Below are 23446 nucleotides of genomic sequence, written 5' to 3' on the forward strand. Positions count from 1 at the left end.
TATCAGTGCTTCACCCTCCAGTGCTGGTGATGGACTGGAATCAGCTCATGGACACAGACTATAGGTACCTGATGTCCCATCGTCCAAGGGCTTAACCAAGGTCATTACTACTGGGGTTCTCCCCTTACTACGTGCAAAACCCATCCACTGCAGCACAAGAATCCAGGATCTGTCCACCTTGAAAAAAGAAGAATGCCTCGAGGCAAACTGATACTGGATTCCTGTGCCGTGGCATACAACCATTGCAGGTAACAAAGTGAGAAACGTCCACAGAAAAGCCATTGGACATTGGCATGCCAGGTAGATATAATCTGTGGCTATGAGCTTGACTCCAGTCCACCACCAGCATTAGAGGGTGAAGCACTGACAGTGCCAGCCATTTGGGTTGGCGAAACATCAGAAAAATCATCAAACAAATGTCAGCCAAAGAATTCAAGACAGAAACCAACAAGCAATTTGTCAATTTATGAAACTACTATGATCATTGTGTTTATTACGTGACTCCACCATGTACACCCTTCAACAACTCTGAGAAGTTCTCCAGACTGCGTGGTTCCCAGTACCTCCAGAGATCTATCAGCATTTGGATGAGTCACATAGCTTTATTAGCTGCTATGTGTACTGCAAGTAGCAGGTACTCTGGGTGATTGGAGGTAATAGCAATGTAACTTTACAGTATATATAACCTTTCTTCTTAAATAATTTAAATATTTATGGTTAATTAGTTAGATACAAGTGCTGAAAGCGTTACCAACTAAGAAGTTTATAAACAAAACAATAAAAATAACATTTTTCAGCTAAACAGTGCAAAGTGAATGTGCACTTTTCATTCAGATGTAACTTTATTAATATTTGATATTAAAAAAAATTATGTTCTACACATGGCTCTATCTTCTCAGAATCACATTTCTTTTATGTTGACTGGTACTGATATAAGTTGTTTGTGCAGAAAAAAAGTTAAGCATTTCAAAATAATATGCAGCATTCAGTGTTATTGCAGCTCTGTTTTCTTCAACAAAAATAGGATCACGCAATTCCCAATTGGTCCAACACCCAGCATATTGAGTCAGTCAACAATTCCTTTCACATCTGTCTCCACCCTCACCAGCACAACAGAATCATCATAGCAATATACCAGAATAACATCTGTCGGCAATTCTCATGAAACTATCTCTGCCCCTGTACAACTTATATCACCGTAATAATGTATACTCTTTCCATTCACAGGCAAAATCTGTGGCAGCTTGCTGAAACTACATTCAGTTTTTTACATGGCAGAAAAATATGTAATAGAATCTGCAGAATATGTCCATGTGATACAGTAAGAGTTCTCTTTTGTAATTTGTCTACAGATCCTATGTGATCAGTTGTAAATAGTACATACTATTATTTGCAGAAGAAGTAGGAAAAAATTATGAAATATTCAACACGTTAATTTTTGTCAAAGTTTAATACAGTATCTGACAGAAATACCCATACAAACGTCAAGATACAGATTTCTCACACCAAAAGGTGAAGAAAATTCATAGAAACACATATCCAAAAATCCTTCAATTCTCTGCTACTAATGAAAGAACAGTTTTCAAAATTCTGAAGCCAGAAACTGATACTAAATGTCCAAAGTGGTCTGTTCTAGCCTCTACACACATGCACATGTGCTTGTTGGACTATGGTCTGTTGCATATTTTGAAACATCCCTTGCACTGTGTCAGCGGGTTCGTAGCCTTCCATGACAGCTTGGTAAAGCACTTCTGTTTTAAGAATATCTGCTGCATAAATCAATTTATTTAATTACCCAGTGATTACATTACAAAGAAGTGAGATCAGGAGAATGTGTAAATCAAGGAACTGGACCACCTGTCATCAAAGATACCATCTTGTGCATCCCAAACAATGTGTCCAAAATTTGGAAATTTGCTTTTTCTTATTTGACAGCACCATCAGGATGCTGGAAGATAGTCTAAACCTAGCAGATAGTCATCCACAATTCCAGCCTACACATTAATTTTAAACTGGTGCTCATGTCTAGCCAGCATTGTACATTGAGGATTTTCATTCATACACAAGAACTGGATGTGAAAATGTGCTGTTTGATATCTTCCAAATGTTGCCTCATTTGTGAACAAGACTGAAGATTTATTTATGTATCCATCTGTAGACAATAAATATTGTATGGATGTTGTCCAAAAGTACATGTAAATTTATAGGATACAATCTGTGCAAAAGGAACATACAAAATTTTATATAAGTAGTACAAAGAATAATACATACAAAATTGTACAAAAAATTTACATAGAATAATACTTGGTCATACAAGACACAGTAATACAAATTTTTATACATGTATACTAACTGTATTGCAAGTGCATTGTCTGTTTGCCCTAAGGCTTTACTTTTGTCTTCCCTAAACAGAAAGCCCTTATATTCACTACAATAATTCAGTACAGATTTTAAACACTCAACAGCTGTCCATCAGATTTAAAAATTAACAGAAACCTTAGGGGATGAAAGACATTATTTATTGGCCTAAATAGTCATTTACCAAGTAAAGCATTGTTCAAGTAGAAATTCTTTAAATTTTACTTTAAATCTGTTTTCATCTCCTAACTTTCTGTGAACCGAATAGTCTGAGCAAAAGCCGTAGACAAAAAATCTTCCATGTTCAGTGATTGTCAGGCTAAAGACCTTGCACATACTGAAGATTATTCAGATACAGTACATCAAAATGTCTATGAAGTTCCCCCCCTTGTTGTATTAAGTGATGGATCGTATGTTGTGCTAACATGTGACACACTAAAATCTGGATCTTCTTCAACTGAATGCAGAACATGTTTTTTTTCTGGTTGAGTGTATGAGAAAAACTTATTCTACATTTACACCTCATCTGTGGTACTGCATATTTTGTCTCAGCTACATGGCAATAAATAGCAGCACAAAGGTTAAACGACCTGGCTGTGTTCTGTCTGGATATGCATTTTGATACAGTTGTGAAACTTCACAACCATCACCACTTGCATACTTATAAATAAAAATAACCTCTACCTACTCATTAAATTAATGTTCTGTGATGGTTAATTGGAACACTTATCAGGTAACTCACACTTCGAAAGTGATACATTCAAGATAGATTAATTTCAAAGGTACATAAATTTCAAACATAAACTTGTCTGCATAACAATAAATCACCACTAATGATGCAATGAGTGCTTCAGCACATTCACTTGTATCAGTATTTTCACTAGAATAGCAAACAAAATTAGTTTTAAGTATTGGCTACAAACTTCCATTTTTACGTTTCATAAAGAACACATTAGTCTTAAACATTCATAATAACTCAACAACAAATGGTTCTCAACACATGCCACTCAATGTTTTTAAAAGTATTTTTGAAACAATCTATAGGTTGCATCAAAGCTCAATCACCATTTCTTTTCATTTAGTTCCTACTTCTCTATTTTTGAAGAATGCTAGTTAATAGCACTTCTTATTTTTATTGATGTCTGTCAAAATTTTCTCAGTTGTTCTGCTGAATTTCTATTTCAAATTTTTAACTTTAAGCATCAACATAGCAATATTGTTATATGATTTAAAAATTCTTTATGAATATGTTACAGTACTATTTACCAACTTTCAGAACTTTTGTTGGATATTTGCTACATTTACTGATATGAGGAATAATCATATAAAAAAGATATACTTTGTGTAAATGTTTGTTAATGACATGTAACTTTTTAAATATCTCAGCTACAAAATATTGTGTAGATTACAGTCAGTTTTTTGGGTATAATAAGTTTTGTGTGTTCCATGCAAAATTAAGATCTGGAGGTATGGTGCATTTTCAGACTAACTGACCCAGTTATACAAAAATGACAATTTTAGAATACTGCCCCTCCCTCCCCCCTCCCCCATCCAACCACCACCACATCCACACACACCACATATCCCTCGGTTAATTTTTTGTGTATGCCCCTGCCTGTTGATCAATGCAACAGACATCTGAACTGGTTAGGAAAACACTGTAAGAACAATATCAACAGAGTTAGTAAAACATGAAACAACACCACATCTCTCTGAAACATCAACCCCATATCGCCACACCAAACTGAATAGTTTGGTTAATATAACAGTTCAAAAAATAACATTGATTACATAGTTTATATGCCACTTCATAGAAATTACAGAGATTATTATATGAAGTGAGACTGTCAAAATATTTTTATGAAAAAGAAATTGTTCATAAAGATAATGGTGTCTAAACAATGTGTTTTATCTTCACAGTGTTTGAAGTCATTTCAGTTATTGTGATGCTCAACATGCTCATCGCTACGATGTCCAATACTTTCCAGAAGGTGACAGACAATGTTGCCATCGAGTGGACTTTTGGCAAGACTGAAGTATGAAGCTAACCAGTAATAATGTTTATTCACTTGTAGTTGCATCTAGCATCTAATGGTGTGTGTATGTACAAGATACAGAACAACTTCTACACCACTTTTACGAATACAATAACTAGCATAATTAAATAAAAAGTATACAATAACTATAGAGCTGAAATGGAAAAGGTTGTAAGTGCCAAATTGGTCAATATTACAATTTTGCATTGAAAATGTCCTACATGCCAGTGTCAATGGCCTTGAGAGAGATCTAAGTGAAGAGCGACTACTTGTAGTTCCCACTGACACTGATAGATGGCATCTGATGTAGCTCCACGGTTGGCCTTGAGAGAGATCTAAGTGAAGAGTGACTACTTGTAGTTCCCACTGACACTGATGGATGGCATCTGATGTAACTCCACGGTTGTTGGCGTGGGAAAGGTTGCATGTCATTCAGTATTCAGTGAGAGTTGATGCTGTGCTTAGTGAAGTCTGCAAGTTGAGTTATATTCACCACTCATTTAAGTGTGTTTTGACGTTTTCTAAAGAATTGTGTAGAGCTAAGATGTCAAGGGACATCCCAAAAGTGAAGGAAGTGTGTAAACCTCCAGACAAGGTATGTTTCGATCAGTTCTTTGTTAAATATAATGACATAACCAACTCATTGTTTGCATTAAACTCCTTCATTATTATTGCTGACTCTGCTTCGTTCATTCTATCCAGACTTCCTGCAAACGCAGATATGTATGCCAATCATTGAGCAATAGCAACATCCAGAAGCTGTATGAGGATTTCTCACATTTATCAAAAGATGCCCAAGGCACATATTTAATGAGTCATATTCATTTGACGAACATTGCAATAAGATGCCATGGGAGCTATGAAGACCCAGCAGACAGCAGAAGACAACTGTCAGCTGTGTACACTATTCCAACACAGCAAGGTACCGTGTGGGTCTGTAATAATACCTTCCTAGCAGTATTCAGAATATTGAAAAAGAAAAATCACCTTCTCTTGGAATGTTTAATGAAAGGAGATGTCGATTCACACCTAAGCGCCAGCTGGAAATATAGTGTGAGAACTGCGCCGGTCAGAATAAGAACAAGATGGTGGTGCTGGTTCTAGTGTATCTAGTAGAGAGAGGATACTACGATTCTATTGAACTGAATTTTCTGGTCTGTGGACACTCTTATACACCTTGTGATTGAGATTTTGGCATTTTTGAGAAACGAAAATGTGTTTGCAAAGCCATGGTGCCAGAAGAGCTTCTTCCTGTTACACAACCGATTTCAGGTGGTGACAATGGCAAAATCTGATTTCTTTTATGTCTTCTGTGCCTGTGATGAGATTATGAACACAGCATCATTACAGATTACTAACAAATCATGGATCAAAGTGTCTGTGACAGATTTACGACAAATTAAAACAAAGAAAACCTTCAATGAAATGGAAGCATGGGAGCATCGTACTATTTTCAAGAAGGGAAAATTTGAAGAAATTGCCTAGATCCAAAATATCATCAGTTCTACAAGGCCATCTGTTCTTCCTAACTTTTTATTGTTGTGTATAACAATGTTTTCAATAACTTTTGTTAATATCTTTAGTGATTATTGTTCAAAACACTTAACTAAACTGATTGTACCTAAAAATTAGAAGAAATGAAGATTTCTTAAGTCCCATTTATTTTATTAACGTCTGAAAAATTTACTTTTTGGCACTTACATCATTTTCCAAGTCAGCTCCTCAATTATTATGCAATATGGGCTTAAATTAGCTCTAGAACTTCCCATATCTTTTTGTTTTAGCAACCCAAAAATAAAGTAATGCTTAGAAATGAATACTGTATAATAGTCTAACTGTTACACTAATACAAAAAGTAACTAACTGAAATACAAGTAACAAAAAATGGAAAAATATTGCAGTAAACAAATATATTTTAATATGATTTTATGTTTTGTGACTGTATGACATAGAGAATATTTCTTTAGTAACTCAGCAGCAGAGGACTGTTGAAATTGTGTTCAGTGTGTTCAAATTTTTCACTTCAGCATGATAATTACCCAAGTTTCCAGTTGGTGCATAATATGATTGTATATATTCTTACGTCCATTACATCAAACAACTGAAGTTTTTCTAAACTTAAAAAGTTCCCTAAATGTATTTGCAAGGAACAGGCAATGAAATTAGCCTCAGAAAACTGATTTGATAATAACTTGTAAATGCATATTTAAGAATTTCATTTTTCATTTGAATTTATTTTGTATTTGCTTGCTTATTTACAAAAATATTTTTATGTTGAACCTCAGAGAGTGAAACCATATCAAAGGACTCACCATTCTGTGCCATAATGACTGTCACAGGACTGACTGAATATTCTGAATGAATAATGGAAATTATTCAATATATTTAATAACACCATCATAGAGCAAATAGGAAGAGAGGGTCTGCAGATGCTGCATTTAGAAAAGCTATATTAGAAACGAAAAATGGCAAATCTCCTGGAGTAGATGACATTACGTGGAAATGATCAAAGCCACTGCTCAGGAACCAATGGCTATGCAGAACAATGATAGTATGGGCATTTGTAAAGATTCTTGATGGTTGGACAAAGGCAATTATTGTACCTATCTTTAAGAAGTGTAACAACATGTTCTGTGAGAATTACAGAGGCATAGTACTAGTATGTCACTGCATGAAGATTTATGAAAAGCTAATTTTACAGAAAATCAGGAATAGGATAGAACCACAATTAAGAGAACAATAACAAGGATTTCAGTGAGGAAGATCAACAGTAGATGCCATATCTTCAGCCAGACAGGTTGTAGGAAAGAAGAAGGAATTTGGAAAAGGTATCATAGCTGCATTCATAGATATAAAAAAGGCTCACAACACTTTTGGAAGGGAAGAGATATGGCAAGATCTTGATAGACTGGAATTGTCAAAGGAATGCAATTGAGAATCAAAAACATGTACAAAAAATGGCTGAACTGTGTTGTAATAGATGACAAACAATCAGAATGGTTTGGAAGGGATAGAAGGGTTTGGCAAGGAAGTGTGCTCTCATCTGTTCTTTTTAATATAGTCATGGACAACATCACAAGGAAGGTTCGTCAATGGCCAACGGCAGATGATATGAAAATCATAGCATATGCAGGTGATATGATGATTTGGGAAGAAAATGAACAGAAATTGGAAGACCACCTAAATACCTGGCAGAGAGTACAGTAATTCAAAAAACAGACATGGAAATAAGCTTAACAGAAAGTGAAGTTACGAAAATCAGCAGGAAAAATGAAAAAATGAGGGATGTAAGTTATGATTGAAAACTTGTTAAATAAGTAGATGCTTTCAAGTATTTATGAAGTAAACTAACCAAGAAAGGAAACATCAAGGATTAAATCTGGATGTTGTTGTTGTTGTTGTGGTCTTCAGTCCTGAGACTGGTTTGATGCAGCTCTCCATGCTACTCTATCCTGTGCAAGCTTTTTCATCTCCCAGTACCTACTGCAACCTACATCCTTCTGAATCTGCTTAGTGTATTCATCTCATGGTCTCCCTCTACGATTTTTACCCTCCACGCTGCCCTCCAATACTAAATTGGTGATCCCTTGTAAATCTGGATAGAATAGAAAATTGCTCAAAATTTTATTATTGTGTGTTGGACATAATTGGAAAATACATGCCAAAGCAAAGATTGTGATATACAAGTCATATTATCTGCCCATTTTGAGCCATGGATCAGAATGTTTGATTGGAACAAGAAAAAATCTGGACTTTCTACAAGGTATCCTAGGTAAGATGAGAAGGGGCGGGTAAGGAATGAAACAATATGAAACATCCTCCAGATCAAGCCGCTAAAAGAAACTGTGAGAGAAATAGGCTCAAATGGTGTGGCCACATTAAAAGAATGGAACCATAAAGACTGCCAAGAAGATCGCTAGAATGGACAGAATCTGGACATAGACCAATAAGAAGACCACAAACAAGATGAAGGGACAAGTTGAAGGGTGATGTGAACTGAGGTCTGCTGTGGAAGGAGATACTGCCTGATAGACTGTGGATGAAAAGAGATGCTTGGAAGAGGCCCTGTGAATGACCCACAGAAGAAGAAACATTTCAGGAAGAAGAAGAAGATTTAGTAACTCTTCCTCATGAAAATTGCACTTCATTTTAATATCCACACACAGAGAAACAAAGTCAGATTTTCTTGTTTAGATTCTCTTGTTCAGTTGGCTTGCCTCCAATTTCTATTGACTCCATATGAAATGGATGATTCCTGGATGAATAGAAAAGCATATGAGTACTTTTCTTATATTCAAAACATTTTTATTTTCATGCAGACAGGATGTGGCCTATCACTGATATCAACTACCTACACCATCATGGAATGAATCAAGATGTCATGAAATAACTAATTTGCATCAACTAGTTGACCTGTGTGAGTAATTCGCACCATACACTGATCAGTTACCAGTAGGTGATATAGTAATGGATCAGTTACCAGTAGGTGATATAGTAATGAAAAAGTCAATATCATTATATGCATAATGATTAATTGTAAGGGACTGATGACCTCTGACGTTAAGTTCCATAGTGCTCGGAGCCATTTGATTAATTGTAAAACATATAAAAAGCAGGTATTAGTTTCATTTTTTTGAAATTATTTTACAAAGTTTATTTAAAAATAATGTTAGCATTTATAATGTGATCATCTTTTACTATCTGGCTGTATGTGTCTTTAGGAAAATGTAAATATCACTGAATGTGCAAATTCATGAGAAAGTCATATATAACTGTCCATGCAAACAACAGGTTCTTGAAAATACAATACTGCCCTTTGAAGTGTCTGACCTTGTGCTTTATTAATGGTCATAGTGAAGGTTACTTTTAATGGGAGTTGTTTTCTTATCATTTGGAAAGGCATGGCTGGATCAGAAGATGTGATGTTATGCAGGGTATGAGCTCAGTTTTATCAGTGTCAATGAATTTAGCAGTGACAATATACTCATCTAAGGAAGTTGCTACTAATCTTATACCACTATTTAGTGCATGATTATTATTAAGATTTCTAATTATCATAATACACAGCATTTGTCTTTAAAAGTTATTGATGACATGATAAACCAAGTGGATACACAGAATTCAAAACTTCTACTTTGTACAATTGAACATAGTTTATTTCTTCAAATTGGACAAAATCAGAACTGCTTTTTCAAGTAACAAACTGGAAATGACATATTCATTAATTGTTCTACTATCATGATTTTTGGACAAAGAATCACCATTGAATAGAACTGCAAAAAATTGTGTTCATTGATTTCTGTGGCATAGAGTCTGAAAGAAATAAAACTTTTGCAATTACAATAACATTGTTTAAGAATTTTGATCACTTCATTAAATTAATCTGTTTGGGTTTCCAAACCACCATTATCCAATTTAAGAAACCAAGTGAAAATGGGATTATCATTTGCCCTCATATTTTGAGTCAACTTATTAATTTTAGCATGAGACCATAAGGGTGATCATTTAACTGTATATTTGATAATGGCTGTTCTACTGGAATGTCTGATGATGGGTAATACTTGACAGAAATAGAATTATTTTGCCTCCATAGGAGAGATTATCATTCATGATGTCCCTTAAAAGATGATAGCACTTGCATCTTTGGGAACACTGAAATCTTGTCCCAAATGATGAGATCAGAGTCACGTAGAATTTGTGTATCCTTGGTGTGAGTGCAAACAGATGAGACCGATGTTTCATGATGGGTATATGTAGTTTGAAAATCGAATGTTATGTGCGTCCCCCCAGTTGCAGATTGTCAGCAATGCCTATCCATTTAACTGTTAAAGCTACCTTGTTTTCATCCCAAAATGTGACACAAAGTATTGTACCCAAACGTTTTACTGCAGCCCCCTAGTCAGTCAGTGAAATAACAATTTGGAATCTTATTTCTTACTGAATGTAAGACTCTGTCAGCTATTGCCTTCTATTCTTTGTTTAGCTCTTCATAACCTGTCTTGCTCTCCAAATGTTCTTTGGCAAACCGAATTGTTGGCAAGCTTTTCTATTGTATTCAGAAACATTCTCCAACTCTAGAAGCAGCAGGTTGTGGGTTTCAGGGGGCATGTGCTGTCTCTTAAAGTGCATCCTTATATGTTGTCTGCAACACAGGTATATTAGCAGGAGAATGGAATCTCATATATAAATGACGGTGAATAGCCATCTCAATTTTGTCGGCATTTGGTGTTTGACAGCCTCCTGTAACCATTCTTTCCATTTGGTATCATTGATGACTAAATGTAATTTTTCTGCAGCTTGGAGAAATGAGTCCCACAGTGTTCCATCAACTGTGCATATATTGTCAAATGACTGCAGTTCCTCAATGTACAGAAGTAGTACTTGGAGGTAATATCTTTTATCATTTTGTTTTGCAGCTCCTTATATTGGCCGTGTTTGCAGTTAAAATTTTTGGGTGTGAGGTCCACCAGTTATGCAAAACACCGTTTTTTCTCAGTACCCAGCCAACAGCATTGGGTACTGGGAAAAAACGGTGTTTTGCATAACTGGTGACCTCACATCCAACAATTTTAACTGCAAACACAGCCAATATAAGGAGCTGCAAAACAAAATGATGAATATTTCGTCACCCAGCCAGGCATTCCCCAGCAAGCTCTACAACAAATACAGGAACACCTTAATGAAGTGGGTACTGAGAAAAAATGGTGTTTTGCATAACTGGCAGACCTCACATCCAATAATATCTTTCAGTGTTGGCTGGTTTGACAATGTAGATGCGTCCAAAACACTTTATATTTTTCTTGCAAATAATCCATTTTCCTTTTGACCACACAAAATGTTGCTGAATTTCATGGTAAAGGTACTTGAAGGTCATAATACTGTCATTGCACAGTTTAAAAAATGTTATGAATTTGTAGTCTCCATGTTGCTCATGAAAACCACACATTGCATGTTGTACCACCATACAGTGAGACCTTCAGAGGTGGTGGTCCAGATTGCTGTACACACTGGTACCTCTAATAGCCAGTAGCATGCCCTCTTGCATTGATTCATGCCTGTATTCATCATGGCATACTATTCACAGGTTGATCAAGGCACTGTTGGTCCAAATTGTCCCACTCCTCAATGGAAATTCGGCGTAGATCCGTCAGAGTGGTTGGTGGGTCATGTCATCTGTAAACAGCCTGTTTAAATCGATCCCAGGCATTTTTGATAGGGTTCATGTGTGGAGAACATGCTGGCCACTCTAGTCGAGTGGTGATGTTATCCTGAAGGAAGTCATTCACAAGTTGTGCATGATGTGGGCACCAATTGTCCACGAAGATGAATGTTTCACCAATATGCTGCCTATATGGTTGCACTATCGGTCGGAGGATGGCATTCATGTATCGGACAGCCGTTACGGCACCTTCTATGACCACCAGCAATGTATGTCAGCCCCACATAATACCACCCAAAACAGCAGGTAACCTCCACCTTGCTGCACTCGCTGGACAGTGTGTTTAAGGCATTTAGCCTGACCGGGTTGCCTACAAACACGTATCCAATGATTGTCTGGTTCAAGGCATATGCGACACTCATTGGTGAAGAGAATATGATGCCAATCCTGGGCAGTCCATTTGGCATGTTGTTGGACCCATCTGTACCATGCTGCATGGTGTTGTGGTTGCAAAGATTGACCTCCCCATGGACGTCAGGAGTGAACTTGTCCTTCATGCAGCCTATTGTGCACAGTTTGAGACATAACATGATGTCCTGTGGCTGCACAAAAAGCACTATTCAACATGGTGGCGTTGCTGTCAGGGTTCCTCCAAGCCATAATCTGTAGTTAATGGTCATCCACTGCAGTAGTAGCCCTTTGGCAGCCTGAGCGAGGCATGTCATCGACAGTTCCTGTCCCTCTGTATCTCCTCCATGTCTGAACAACATCGCTTTGGTTCACTACAAAACACCTGGACACTTCCCTTGTCGAGAGTCCTTCCTGGCACAAAGTAACAATGCAGATACAATCGAACCATGGTACTGACTGTCTAGGCATAGTTAAAATACAGACAACACGAGCCGTGTACCTCCCTCCTGGTGGAATGACTGGAACTGATCAGCTGTCGGATCCGCTCTGTCTAATAGGCACTGCTTATGCATGGTTGTTTACATCTTTGGGTGGGTTTAGTGACATCTCTGAACAGTCAAAGGGACTGTGTCTGTGATACAATATCCACAGTCAGTGTATATCTTCTGGGAACTGGGGTCATGCAAAACTTTTTTTGATGTTTGTATAGTTGGACAATGAAGAGTAGTTCAAGCTCCTAGAGTTTGAGAACTTTGTCACTACTTTTGTAATCCCAGTGAGTGTGTCCTGGTGAGGTTCCAAAAATCCTAGAGAAGCACAGGTTTCCTGCACCTGCGAGGTGCTGCAGTGAGTAGCTTTCTGCTGCTATCGCTGTTTTTTCCATCTTTGTTTTCACTGATGATGGTGCTGCTGTTACAGATTCTTTGAGTGATTGATCTGCCACTACTACTGTGCTCTCCTGTCAATTTCTTATGTTTCTTTGAGAAATCCTCACACATGGTAGCCCATCATATGTTGTATCAGGCACACAATCTGACCTTCTTCTTCTGATTCTTCTCTGTGAACTGGTGTAATTTTGGATGTTTCATTCCTTTAAAAACATCTCACAGTTGGCTTGAAGATATGTAGCTTCACTGGCATCAGAAATTACAGTTGATTGTACAAGGCACATTCGGAAAGTAAGTTTCCCATTTTTTTTTTTAAAGCACAGACAACATAGTTATATGAAAAGCTTTATTAGCAACAGGTACAGCAATGTTTAAGCTATTTTTTGACATAGTCACCAAAAGAATTGAGACACTTGGTCATGGGATCAAATTTTGTATTCCTGTGTCTGCCACTTGTGAATGAAACACTGGCCAGAGGACACGAATTTATTGTGGTGCAAGAAAAGATGGAAATCACTGGGAGATAGATCAGGACTGTATGCTGGATGAACAAACAGTTTTGTAGTGATTAAAATTCTTCTGGGTGTTATGCCGCATCATTGCTAAAAACTAACAACAATAATAAACTAAAACCCATATTTTGGCCAAATTGCAATGGCCTTTCTCAGGGCACAACTGGTTTTGCATGGGGAGTGGTGCTTCTATTTATTACAGACTGCCCAAGCCTACCGGATAAGCAATGAAAATAACACCAAAGAAGAATTAAAGGAGCTACAACACATGTTTCATGCCAATGGCTATGATGACAACATCATAAGAAAGGTAGCTAAAACCAAAGGGAGCAAAACATGAGAAGATAGCAAAGAAGAGAATCTTCCACTGGTACACATACAATATGTAAAAGGCATCAGTGAACGGCTAGGCAAAGTCCTCTGCCGACAAGGTTTCAAACTGATTTTTCATAGCAGTCACAGGATTCACGAAATGATAGAGTCCACCAAGGATGTAGTCAACAATCTTAACACTGCAGGTGTTTACGAACTACGGTGTGAGTGCAGAGCTGCCTACATAGGAGAAACAGGGAGACCTGTCAGCTTACGAGTAGCAGAACATGAACGCTATGTACAATTACAACAACATAGTAAATTGGCACTAGTGGAACACCACCGTGACTGTGGACAACCTATCAGGTTCCAGGAAGCCCGAGTACTGGCGAAAGAATCGTGGATCCGAGAACGCAAGAATACGAGAGGTGATCGAAATTATTAAACAGCCTGACAACATCAACAGAGAAGATGGCTACAAACTCCCGGCATCCTGGCTTTGGCCATCCCAGTCCAACGGGCCGCGAGCAGTCATGGGGCAGAAGCTATACGGGACATGGACGTATCTGCACAAACAGCTGTAGAGCAACTGTCAGGGGCACTTCAGCGCACACCAGGAGAAAACTTGCCGACCAGAAGTCGAACACTGATTGGTGGACATACCAATCGTTGGCGACATGGGCATCCACGAATAGCTTCTTTCTTTCCATATTCCCTTATGTCATGACTAGCTAATCATCCAGAGGGCCAATCAAAAGTTTTACAACAGTGACGTCAGACATCGATAGTCTGTAATAAATAGAAGCACCTATACCCATGCAAAACCAGTCATGCCCTGAGGAAGGCCATTGCAATTCAGCCAAAACGTCAGTTTTAGTTTAGTATTGTTGTTAGTTTTTAGCAATGACATGGCATAAGACCCAGAAGATTTTTAATCACTATGACACCTGCTGCGGAAGCCTACATTCTTAAAACAGTTTTGTGCTCGGGTGTTAGGTTTTTCAGCAGCCACCTGGCATACAATTTCTTGAACAGCAGGTGCTTAGTGACAATTTCATGCAACAAGGATCATGATAATGAACAAAAAATTGTACATGTTGGGAGCTCGTTATATAATTTACCAGACTGACATATTTTAACTACAGACATTAAACACGAATTTTACATGGTAGTGAACATGTAACACAGAGATGTTCATGAGTTTACTTCTAGATGCTGATTTTTGCAATAATCAGGTCCAAGTGGATGAATTCCAGCCTTTAGAAAGCCTGATTTCAAATTTGTGGTCACATGAGTGGTGAGTTCTTCCACCAGCAGATGAAGAAAATGTGGAAACTTACCCGGATGAAATTTTCACTCTGTAGCAGAGTGTGCACTGATATGAGGAAACTTACCTTTTGTGACTATGGTGCAGAATCTTCCTGAAGGGGTGGCTTTCCACAGCTCTAGGATACATCTCCAAGCAATTTTCATGGGCCAAAAACAAAACTATTCTCCAGTAGTTATGTTAAATGAGTGGAGTTCAGCACAAGATACAGAAAAAAAAAATTTCTTTCCTTGCAAATTCTGAAATCATTGAGGTTAATATAGTGGCTACAGTTGTCTCCTAGGATTGTCTTTTCATCCAGTTTCTTCTAAAAGGACACCACTGTCTAGAACCAATCTGATTCTTTATCAGACCGCCCAATTTTGGTGTGGTTGTACCTTGTCTGTGGAGGGCCAGCCATGGTCTGCAAATTCCATAATATTTCCAACTTATAGATGACATGAGGTGGGGCCACCTGACCATTTGCATTGTCACAGAACGTTATTGATGTACTTACCTTGGGTAAATTACAGATTTGTTCATGATATTTCACTCCAAGCTTTGGGAGCACCTTTCTCATGCCTGGAGCATCCACAAGACAGGTTTAATCATAATTCCAGGTGTTTGTGGCTAGCACTTCATCCAGCTCTTTCCTTGGGTTTTCAAAATATGTTTTCAGAATTTCATTGGTAACTGCAATATGTGCTAATTTTATGTTGTTGCTCATTACTTGGGACAAGTGATTATTATGCCACAGCAAAAATAATCTGATCCAATCCGTACCAGGGAAGTTATTCTTGAATCCCTTCACTGTGCAACCTAATCGGTCCAAGTAGTTCTTGACAGTGGATCTCAAATCATATGTTCCAACAGAAAATCCAAAACTGCTGACAGCTTTAATGTGATCTACAAATGCAGATCCTTCTACTTAACCAACAATAATTTTTCATCTTTATAATTTAACATACACTTTGGTATGCTATACTGTGCATTTGCAACGCTGTGAGCAGTTTGCCAATTTTTATCTCTTCAAGAGCTTCTGCAAGCTTTTTGGGGTATAATTTGCATAAGAAAGTGAACCAATTTTCCTTGTAGTTCTCTTACCAGATACAGTTCTGTGGGGTGTAATGAATAATAACAAGTTGGCATTAATAATTATTTATTATTAATATTAAAATCAATATTAACAAATATTAATAATGAAAGAGTACTAATTTGTTAGTGCTATATATTTTAGATGTGGACTGCAACATAATGAAAACTGTTTGTTGAAAATGGGAGCTGCAGTTGTGAAGAATGGAGCAAAGCTGGTGGTGCAAAGTTGTACCTCATGTATGCTTTTGGTGAATTTTGTTCTTTTTATTGATTAAATAATTTCCCTACATTATATAGGCATTTAGAAGCTGTAGTGTATACTTACACATCTATGCAATAATTAAAATTAATTTACAAATGCTCACCTGTCATGGAAAGTTTCATGATAATAACAAAATATGATAAACCACAACTTCAACAGAAATGTGAAGGACAAAGAGAATACTGAAGAATACTTATTCAATTTACACCAAATGGCAGCCCAGCTCAGCAGCTTCAAAATGAAATGTTGTGTTGAGGGCTGTTTGATGACTTGGTTTTTAGAGGGCCTCAGGGAAACACAGAAAGGGCTCCAGTCTCATAGGGTGCGGGTCGAACACTGGAAGAACATAGATCTGTTCCATTGATTTAACAGTTGTAAATTGTCATAACTATGTTGGAAAAGTACCAGAGCTCTAAGTATTAACAGAAAACACTGATGCTCTAATCATTATAAGCACTGGAATTATTTATTTATTTTGAATTACATAGATCCATATCGTGATGAATCACAAGGATGTGGAAAGAGTCAGTTTTATGTTATTATATAGATACAATAAACAGTGAACAATAAAATGGTACAATTGACTATCATATGCTTGGAAGACAAATAATGGTTAGCACATTAGAAAATAAAAATCTCAAAACATAAATACAAATGACAATACTACAAAGACAATCACTGGTTAATCTTCATATACTCATCAAATAGTAAACTAAACTGACTTACCTGTACGGTGTTTTCTTAATTTAGATTTAAATTCAGGTGGGTCATTAATATGGAGTTTAATATCTGACGGAAGAGAATTGAAAACTTTCGTGCCAGAATAGTGAACACCTTTTTGTGCAAGACTTAGATGTTTTGCATCCCTGTGTAAATCATTTTTAGACCCTTTTTTGTGGTCATGGTATGCACTATTAGATGTAAACAGAGGATAGCTATTATAGGCAAAAATCATCAGAGAAAATAAGTATTGAAAAGTGGTTGTTAATATTTGGAGCTTATGGAACAGGTATCTGTAAGTAGAATAAAATTTTCGCTCTTCAGCAGAGTGTGCGCTGATATGAAACTTCCTGGCAGATTAAAACTGTGTGCCAGACCGAGACTCAAACTCAGGACCTTTGCCTTTTGCGGGCAAGTGCTCTACCGACTGAGCTACCCAAGCACAACTCACGCCCCGTCCTCACAGCTTTAATTCCGCCAGTACTTCATCTCCTACCTTCCAAACTTTACAGAAGCTCTCCTGCGAACCATGCAGAACTAACACTCCTGAAAGAAAGGATATTGCAGAGACATGGCTTAGCCACAGCCTGGGGGATGTTTCTAGAATGAAATTTTCACTCTACAGCTGAGTGTGTGGTGATATGAAACTTCCTGGCAGATTAAAACTGTGTGCCGGACCAAGACTCGAACTCGGGACCTTTGCCCGAGTTCGAGTCTCGGTCCGGCACACAGTTTTAATCTGCCAGGAAGTTTCAGGTATCTGTTAGAATATCTCGGGTAAATGCCACTAATGATCCTCATTGCTCTCTTTTGGTGCAATAAAGACTTTTATGGCTAAAGATTAATTACCCCAAAAAATTATACCATATGACATAACAGATTGAAAATAGCCAAAATAAGCAGCTTTCATAGCATTCATATTGCCAACAACGGTAATTGCATGTAGAGCATAAGCTGCTGCACAGAGTCTTTTTTGAAAGTGCACAATATGCCCAGACCATTTAACTTGCTATAAATTAGAACGCCCAGGGAACTTTGCAGATTCACAAAGTAATATATTTTGATAATCACAGTGCAAGTGGATTACTTCATTTTCCTGTCAAGATGCATTAAATTGCATATATTGAGTTTTTTCAGTATTTAGAATTAATTCGATAAACTTAAACTGGTGTAAGATGTCTACAAGTACAAAATTACATTTATTTTATAGTCCACTCATTGTTTGGCTTTCAAGCAGAATAGTAGTGGAATCAACATAAAGAGTGAATTTGCTCTTGGTGTTTGTAAAAAGTGGAAGATCATTGATGAGAATAAGAAACAGTAATGGTTCCAAGATGGAGCATTGTGGTACTCCACATTTTAATGTGCCCCAGTCATATGAAACAAGACAGCCATCAGTACCATCAGGTACCACCTTCTGCTCTCTATTGTGTAGATGTGATTCAATCCACCTACCAGTGCTACCATTCAAACCCTAAAAATCAGTCTTCCCTAAGATCCACACAGTCAAAGGCCTTTGCAAGTCGGAGAAAATTCGAACAGGTGATATATTGTTATTTATTGACTCAAGAAATTCATTTGTTAGAGAGAAAATGGCCTGCCTCTTTTTTTTTTTTTTTTTTTTTGGTGAGAACATTATAAGTGTTAAGGTGGTGTAAAATGCTTTTACACACCACCAGTTTTTCTAATATTTTCGAAAAGAAAGCAGAGATATTTGATGGTAGCTGGATACGTTAGGTTCATCACCCTTCTTAAAAAGTAGTGCTCTATAATTTTGGATGAAATGTTTTCAGTACATGTGGTATTTTTATTTTTTAAGGCCTCGATTATGTTTTTAACTTCAATAATAGTGACTGGAGCTCACTAATAGTGATTCGAACTACACAAATTGGGTCAGATAAGTTTTGATCACCTTGTTGTAATAAATTAATGACCATATTTAATGAGCCCTTACAGCCCACATATTGTGCTCAGGTAAAAAATGATGGTTAAATATGCTAGATATTGGTGCAGGATCATACATCGCCTTTGTCATTATAGATTATCTATATGGTATTTTCATTCTCATTGTTCTGCCATACTCTCTATGATATTCCAGATTGATTTTATTTTGTTCCTAGCGTCATCAATTTCAGATTTAATATGTAAGCTTCTGGATTTATCACCCTTTGTAAATACTTTACAGTACAATTTATAGTAGGATCTTTCAAGGGGTTCATTTTATGGTCTTAATGAGGCACGTAATTCTCTCTTTACAAGAAATTTTAATTTCTTTGGTAATCCATGACTTCCTGGAAGAAACTTTAATGGTCTTCCTCAAAATTCTTTTTGGAAAAGTCATTTCAAATATAGAGAGGAATTCATTTAAGAAAATATTAAATTTGTCATTTATATTAGTTATCTTATACACTGAATCCCAATCAGTATGTGACAAATGATGATTAAAAGCTGAAAGAGTTTCAGTGTTTATACATCTAGGCATGGGAAAATTTGTTACACACATTGTTATTGTTAACCTTAAGCAGTTGGCCATCATGATCAGAAAGACCATTTATCACCTGGCTTATACTTGCATTGTTTATTCTATTCTTGTCAATAAAAATATTGTCTGTAAGACTTTTGCAATTTTCTGTAACTCTCATGGGGACATTAACCATAGCAGCCAAGTTGTGAGAATTCATTAAATGCTCGACATCATGTAGCAGTTCCACCTGCTTTATTTCTTTCATTGATCATCCTCGGTGTCGACGTACTGCGTTGCTACACTGGTTGCAAAATGGGGTTTGTAATTTGGACACTGACTATGGTAAATAATGTAGCCATCAGATGCTCAGTTGCGTTTCACTGTCTTTTACTTTCACTTTGCACAACCCCCCAATAATACACAGCTATATATGTATGGCCAGTGCACTATTGTTTAAACGTTCCATAAGCCTCATTATTAGTTTGCAGGCAATCCTCCACATACTGCTACAATAGTTTTCTGTTGAATATCCACGAGCAGTAAAAACATAACCACAAAGTTCACAGTCCTTGAAGAATAGAAAGAAACATATGGAGGAGACACTGTCAGTCTTTTAACACATGTCCTATTGGTGTAACACTTATCACTGTTAAATTGATGAGTTGTTGTCATTCTAAGCAACATAGAATCCTCGTCTAAATCTCAGACATGGACTGACAGTCTCGTGACCAAAAACCGGGCCCTTATATATCACCACAATAAAAATTACAATTAAAACTTAACTAAGTTGATTAACTGTATACATCGAAAAATTCCGTCTTTTTAACAGTTTCTTCTACTACAAGAGTTAGGCTGAATTATTTTTTTAAATCATGAAATTAACAAATATCATTACGCAAACAATACCTTTGACAAAACTGTCAATTACTTTGGAATTAATTAAGGGCTAGCTTTGCTAACATGTTTTCGAGTGGAGCCAAATAGATACTTTAAGATTACTAGTAGTTGTTCCTCCAAATGTGTGCAACTAGTACAGAATTTATATTTGTTTATATGTCAACAATAGAATTTAAATTGCAAAACAATTATTGGTTTCACCCTATAATGAAAGATACTAACTTGTAATAGTCAAAATAAACTAGAAAATCAATTACATACATAAATCTAAGCACAAAATTAGATCTGCTGTTATATTCATTAAGACTAAGGGCCAAGCTTTTTCTTTTGTGAAAATGCAGATTATATTCACATATGTTAATGTTAAATAGTTAAAAGTAACAAAACGAATTTAAAGAGGCAGATAGCAAATCAAGAGGGGAATTAAAATTATCCCAACTTGCTCCATCACAGTCAGTCTTACAGTTGTTATCAGTTAGGAAGTTAACATTAAAGTCTCCTGTAACTATTATATTTCTGGTTCTGGAAAAAAGTATGGCCAAAGAAGATTCTAATTTGTTCACTTCCCAGCCGGAGCTCTGTAAATTGTGAGCACTGTGACCAATATGTTCTTTGAGGTAATTTGAATACCACAGACTTCAAAGTGTTGATCTGTACAATATTTGTTTAAATCTAGCTGTTTATAAATAAGTGCGTTATATGAGGTGTGATTGGAAAGTTTTAAGAATGGATCTGCTGCTGCTGCTTACTGGTTTGGCGGGCAGGTACACGGAGGACGGGGAGTGAGTCCTTGAATGCCCTCTGACAGGAAACTGTGTTTCCTTTATTCAGTTTTTTGTAGCAGCTGGTTGAGTGTGGGTCTGTTAGGGCTTGTGGCTGGATTCTGTCTTTGTAAAAATGGATGTAAAAATGGAGCAACGAGTTTGTGTGAAATTTTGTTTTAAAACCAGGAAATCATCTTCTGAGACTTACAAACTATTAAAAACAGCTTTTGAAGATACTTGTATGAGCCAGTTAAATGTTTTTGTGTGGTTCTACAGCTTTAAAAATAGCCATGAATCATTTGAAGATGAACCACAGTCTGGCCATCCTTCCACCTCAAAAATGAATGAAAATGTTTTGATAGTTCGTGACCTAGTGCGCTCTGATCGTAGACTTACAATTAGGAAGATGGCTGATGAACTTAATTTAAGTTTCTATGCAGTTCAGTCAGTTTTAACTGAAGCTCTGAACATGCATCGAGTGTCCGGAAAATTCATTCCAAAAATGTTGTCAAGTGCCCAGGACAATACTGACTTGAAGTGTGCCAAGAACTGATTAATTGGACTAAAAATGACCCAGATTTCAGGTGAAAAATCGTGGGTATATAGATATGATCCTGAAACCAAAGTGCAGTCTTCACAGTGGAAGACTACAGGTTCACTACAACTGAAAAAAGCACGGCAAAGTTCGTCACAGGTGAAGACAATGTTGGTGACTTTTTTTCGATTGTAGGGGTATTGTGCATCATGAATTTACCCCTGGAGGACAGACAATTAACCAGGAATACTACAAATGTGTCCTGGAGTGTTTGTGTGAAAAGGTGCGGAAGAAAAGTCCTGCATTGTGGAAAGACAGGAGTTGGGTGCTACACCATGACAATGCTCTGGCTCATTGTGCGTTCTCCATCATTGAATTTTTTACCAAATTCAAAATTCCTGTGCTTTCACAACCACCATATTCCCCTGATTTGTTTCCTGTGGACTTCTACCTGTTTCCTAATCTGAAATTTTCACTGAAAGGGAAGCGATTTGACTCAACTGAAGACATCCAGGCAAAGACGGAGAGTGTCCTCAACACACTTCAGGAAAAAATTTCCAGGGATGTGTGGAAACATCATTGGAGTCAGTGTGTTCAGTCAGAAGGGGACTATTTTGATGGAGATGCATCACAGTAGCATGTATGTACCACCACTGTACCATTAAAAGCCCATTCTTAAAACTTTCCAATCACACCTCATATATATAAATTCCAGCACCACCTTTCTCTCTGCTTGATCTGTAATAGTTTGTAGCTAAATCATACCCATCAAGTTGCAGCCCCTCAATATCAACTGTCATATGGCACTCAGTAAGACATAAAACATGCATGATTTATAAGATTCCTATCATCTAGATTTACAGATAAAATATCTAATTTATTTTTGAGACCTCTGATATTTTGGCAAAAAATGGTAAGCTTGATCAAGCTACCTTCACTGTCCTGACACTGGCCCTTTTCTACATATGCACCATCTTTCACTGGTTCACTTCGAGCTGGGTTTTTGTATTGTGGCCTAGGTTGCACTTGGAGGTTTATCCACTTGATTTTGCTGTGGTAGTGAAGGTGCCAGCCATAAAAAATCACTGCTTCTCTTTGGAACTTGTCTTGCTCTCTTTAGTACTTGTGGTGCAGTTTTTTTTTTTTTTTTTTTTTTTTTTTTTTTTTTGAAAAGAAAACTAAGATAACATTCAACGCCATCTCTCTTTCAGTTCTGAGCAGATTATGGTTCATTTCAGTTAATCAACCTGAGATTCGCAGTTTCCCAGTTGATGGTTACATATGTATCAGTCACAAGTGTGACGGAACCTGCACAGGGTGCAATTTTTCATCTTTTGGCTTCAAATTTTGAAGATAGACTTGTTGATAATGTTCATTTCACATGCATTAATGAAGATATAGACATCTGACTTGGATACTCGGGTCCAGTCAGTGTTAAAGTGGTGAAGAGCTCTCAACTTGTATGAAACAAACTGTAACGTAGCGCTGCCCACCGTGCAATGCATTCAACTCGAGTTATAATAATCTGATGTAAGTTAACCCATTGCATAAACTGAGTTGAGCCCAAGCTTGTTCAAACTGAGTTGGCAGGGAAAGCAAAATTAACGTTTGAAATCATTTTCACGTTCATGTCTGCTTGGGTTGTAACTTCTCTTAACATACAGTAACCAAACTGAGTTGGTAGAAAAATTCTTTTATCGTTCATTTTTCTTTTTAGAGTCTGCACAG

The 23446-nt window shown here is 37.0% G+C and overlaps 1 protein-coding gene across 1 annotated transcript in view; it reads left to right on the plus strand.

Annotated features, from left to right (window-relative positions):
- The window catches only part of LOC126455580 (short transient receptor potential channel 4-like), a 274268-nt gene that overhangs the window by 230567 nt on the left and 20255 nt on the right, over window positions 1-23446 (plus strand). Inside the window, exon 10 of the mRNA XM_050091340.1 lies at window positions 4279-4394. Coding sequence (XP_049947297.1) covers window positions 4279-4394 — 116 coding nt within the window. The remainder of the gene's footprint in view (window positions 1-4278; window positions 4395-23446) is intronic.

The sequence above is a fragment of the Schistocerca serialis genome, chromosome 1 (genome assembly GCF_023864345.2).
Source record: "Schistocerca serialis cubense isolate TAMUIC-IGC-003099 chromosome 1, iqSchSeri2.2, whole genome shotgun sequence".
NCBI classification, from domain to species: domain Eukaryota; kingdom Metazoa; phylum Arthropoda; class Insecta; order Orthoptera; family Acrididae; genus Schistocerca; species Schistocerca serialis.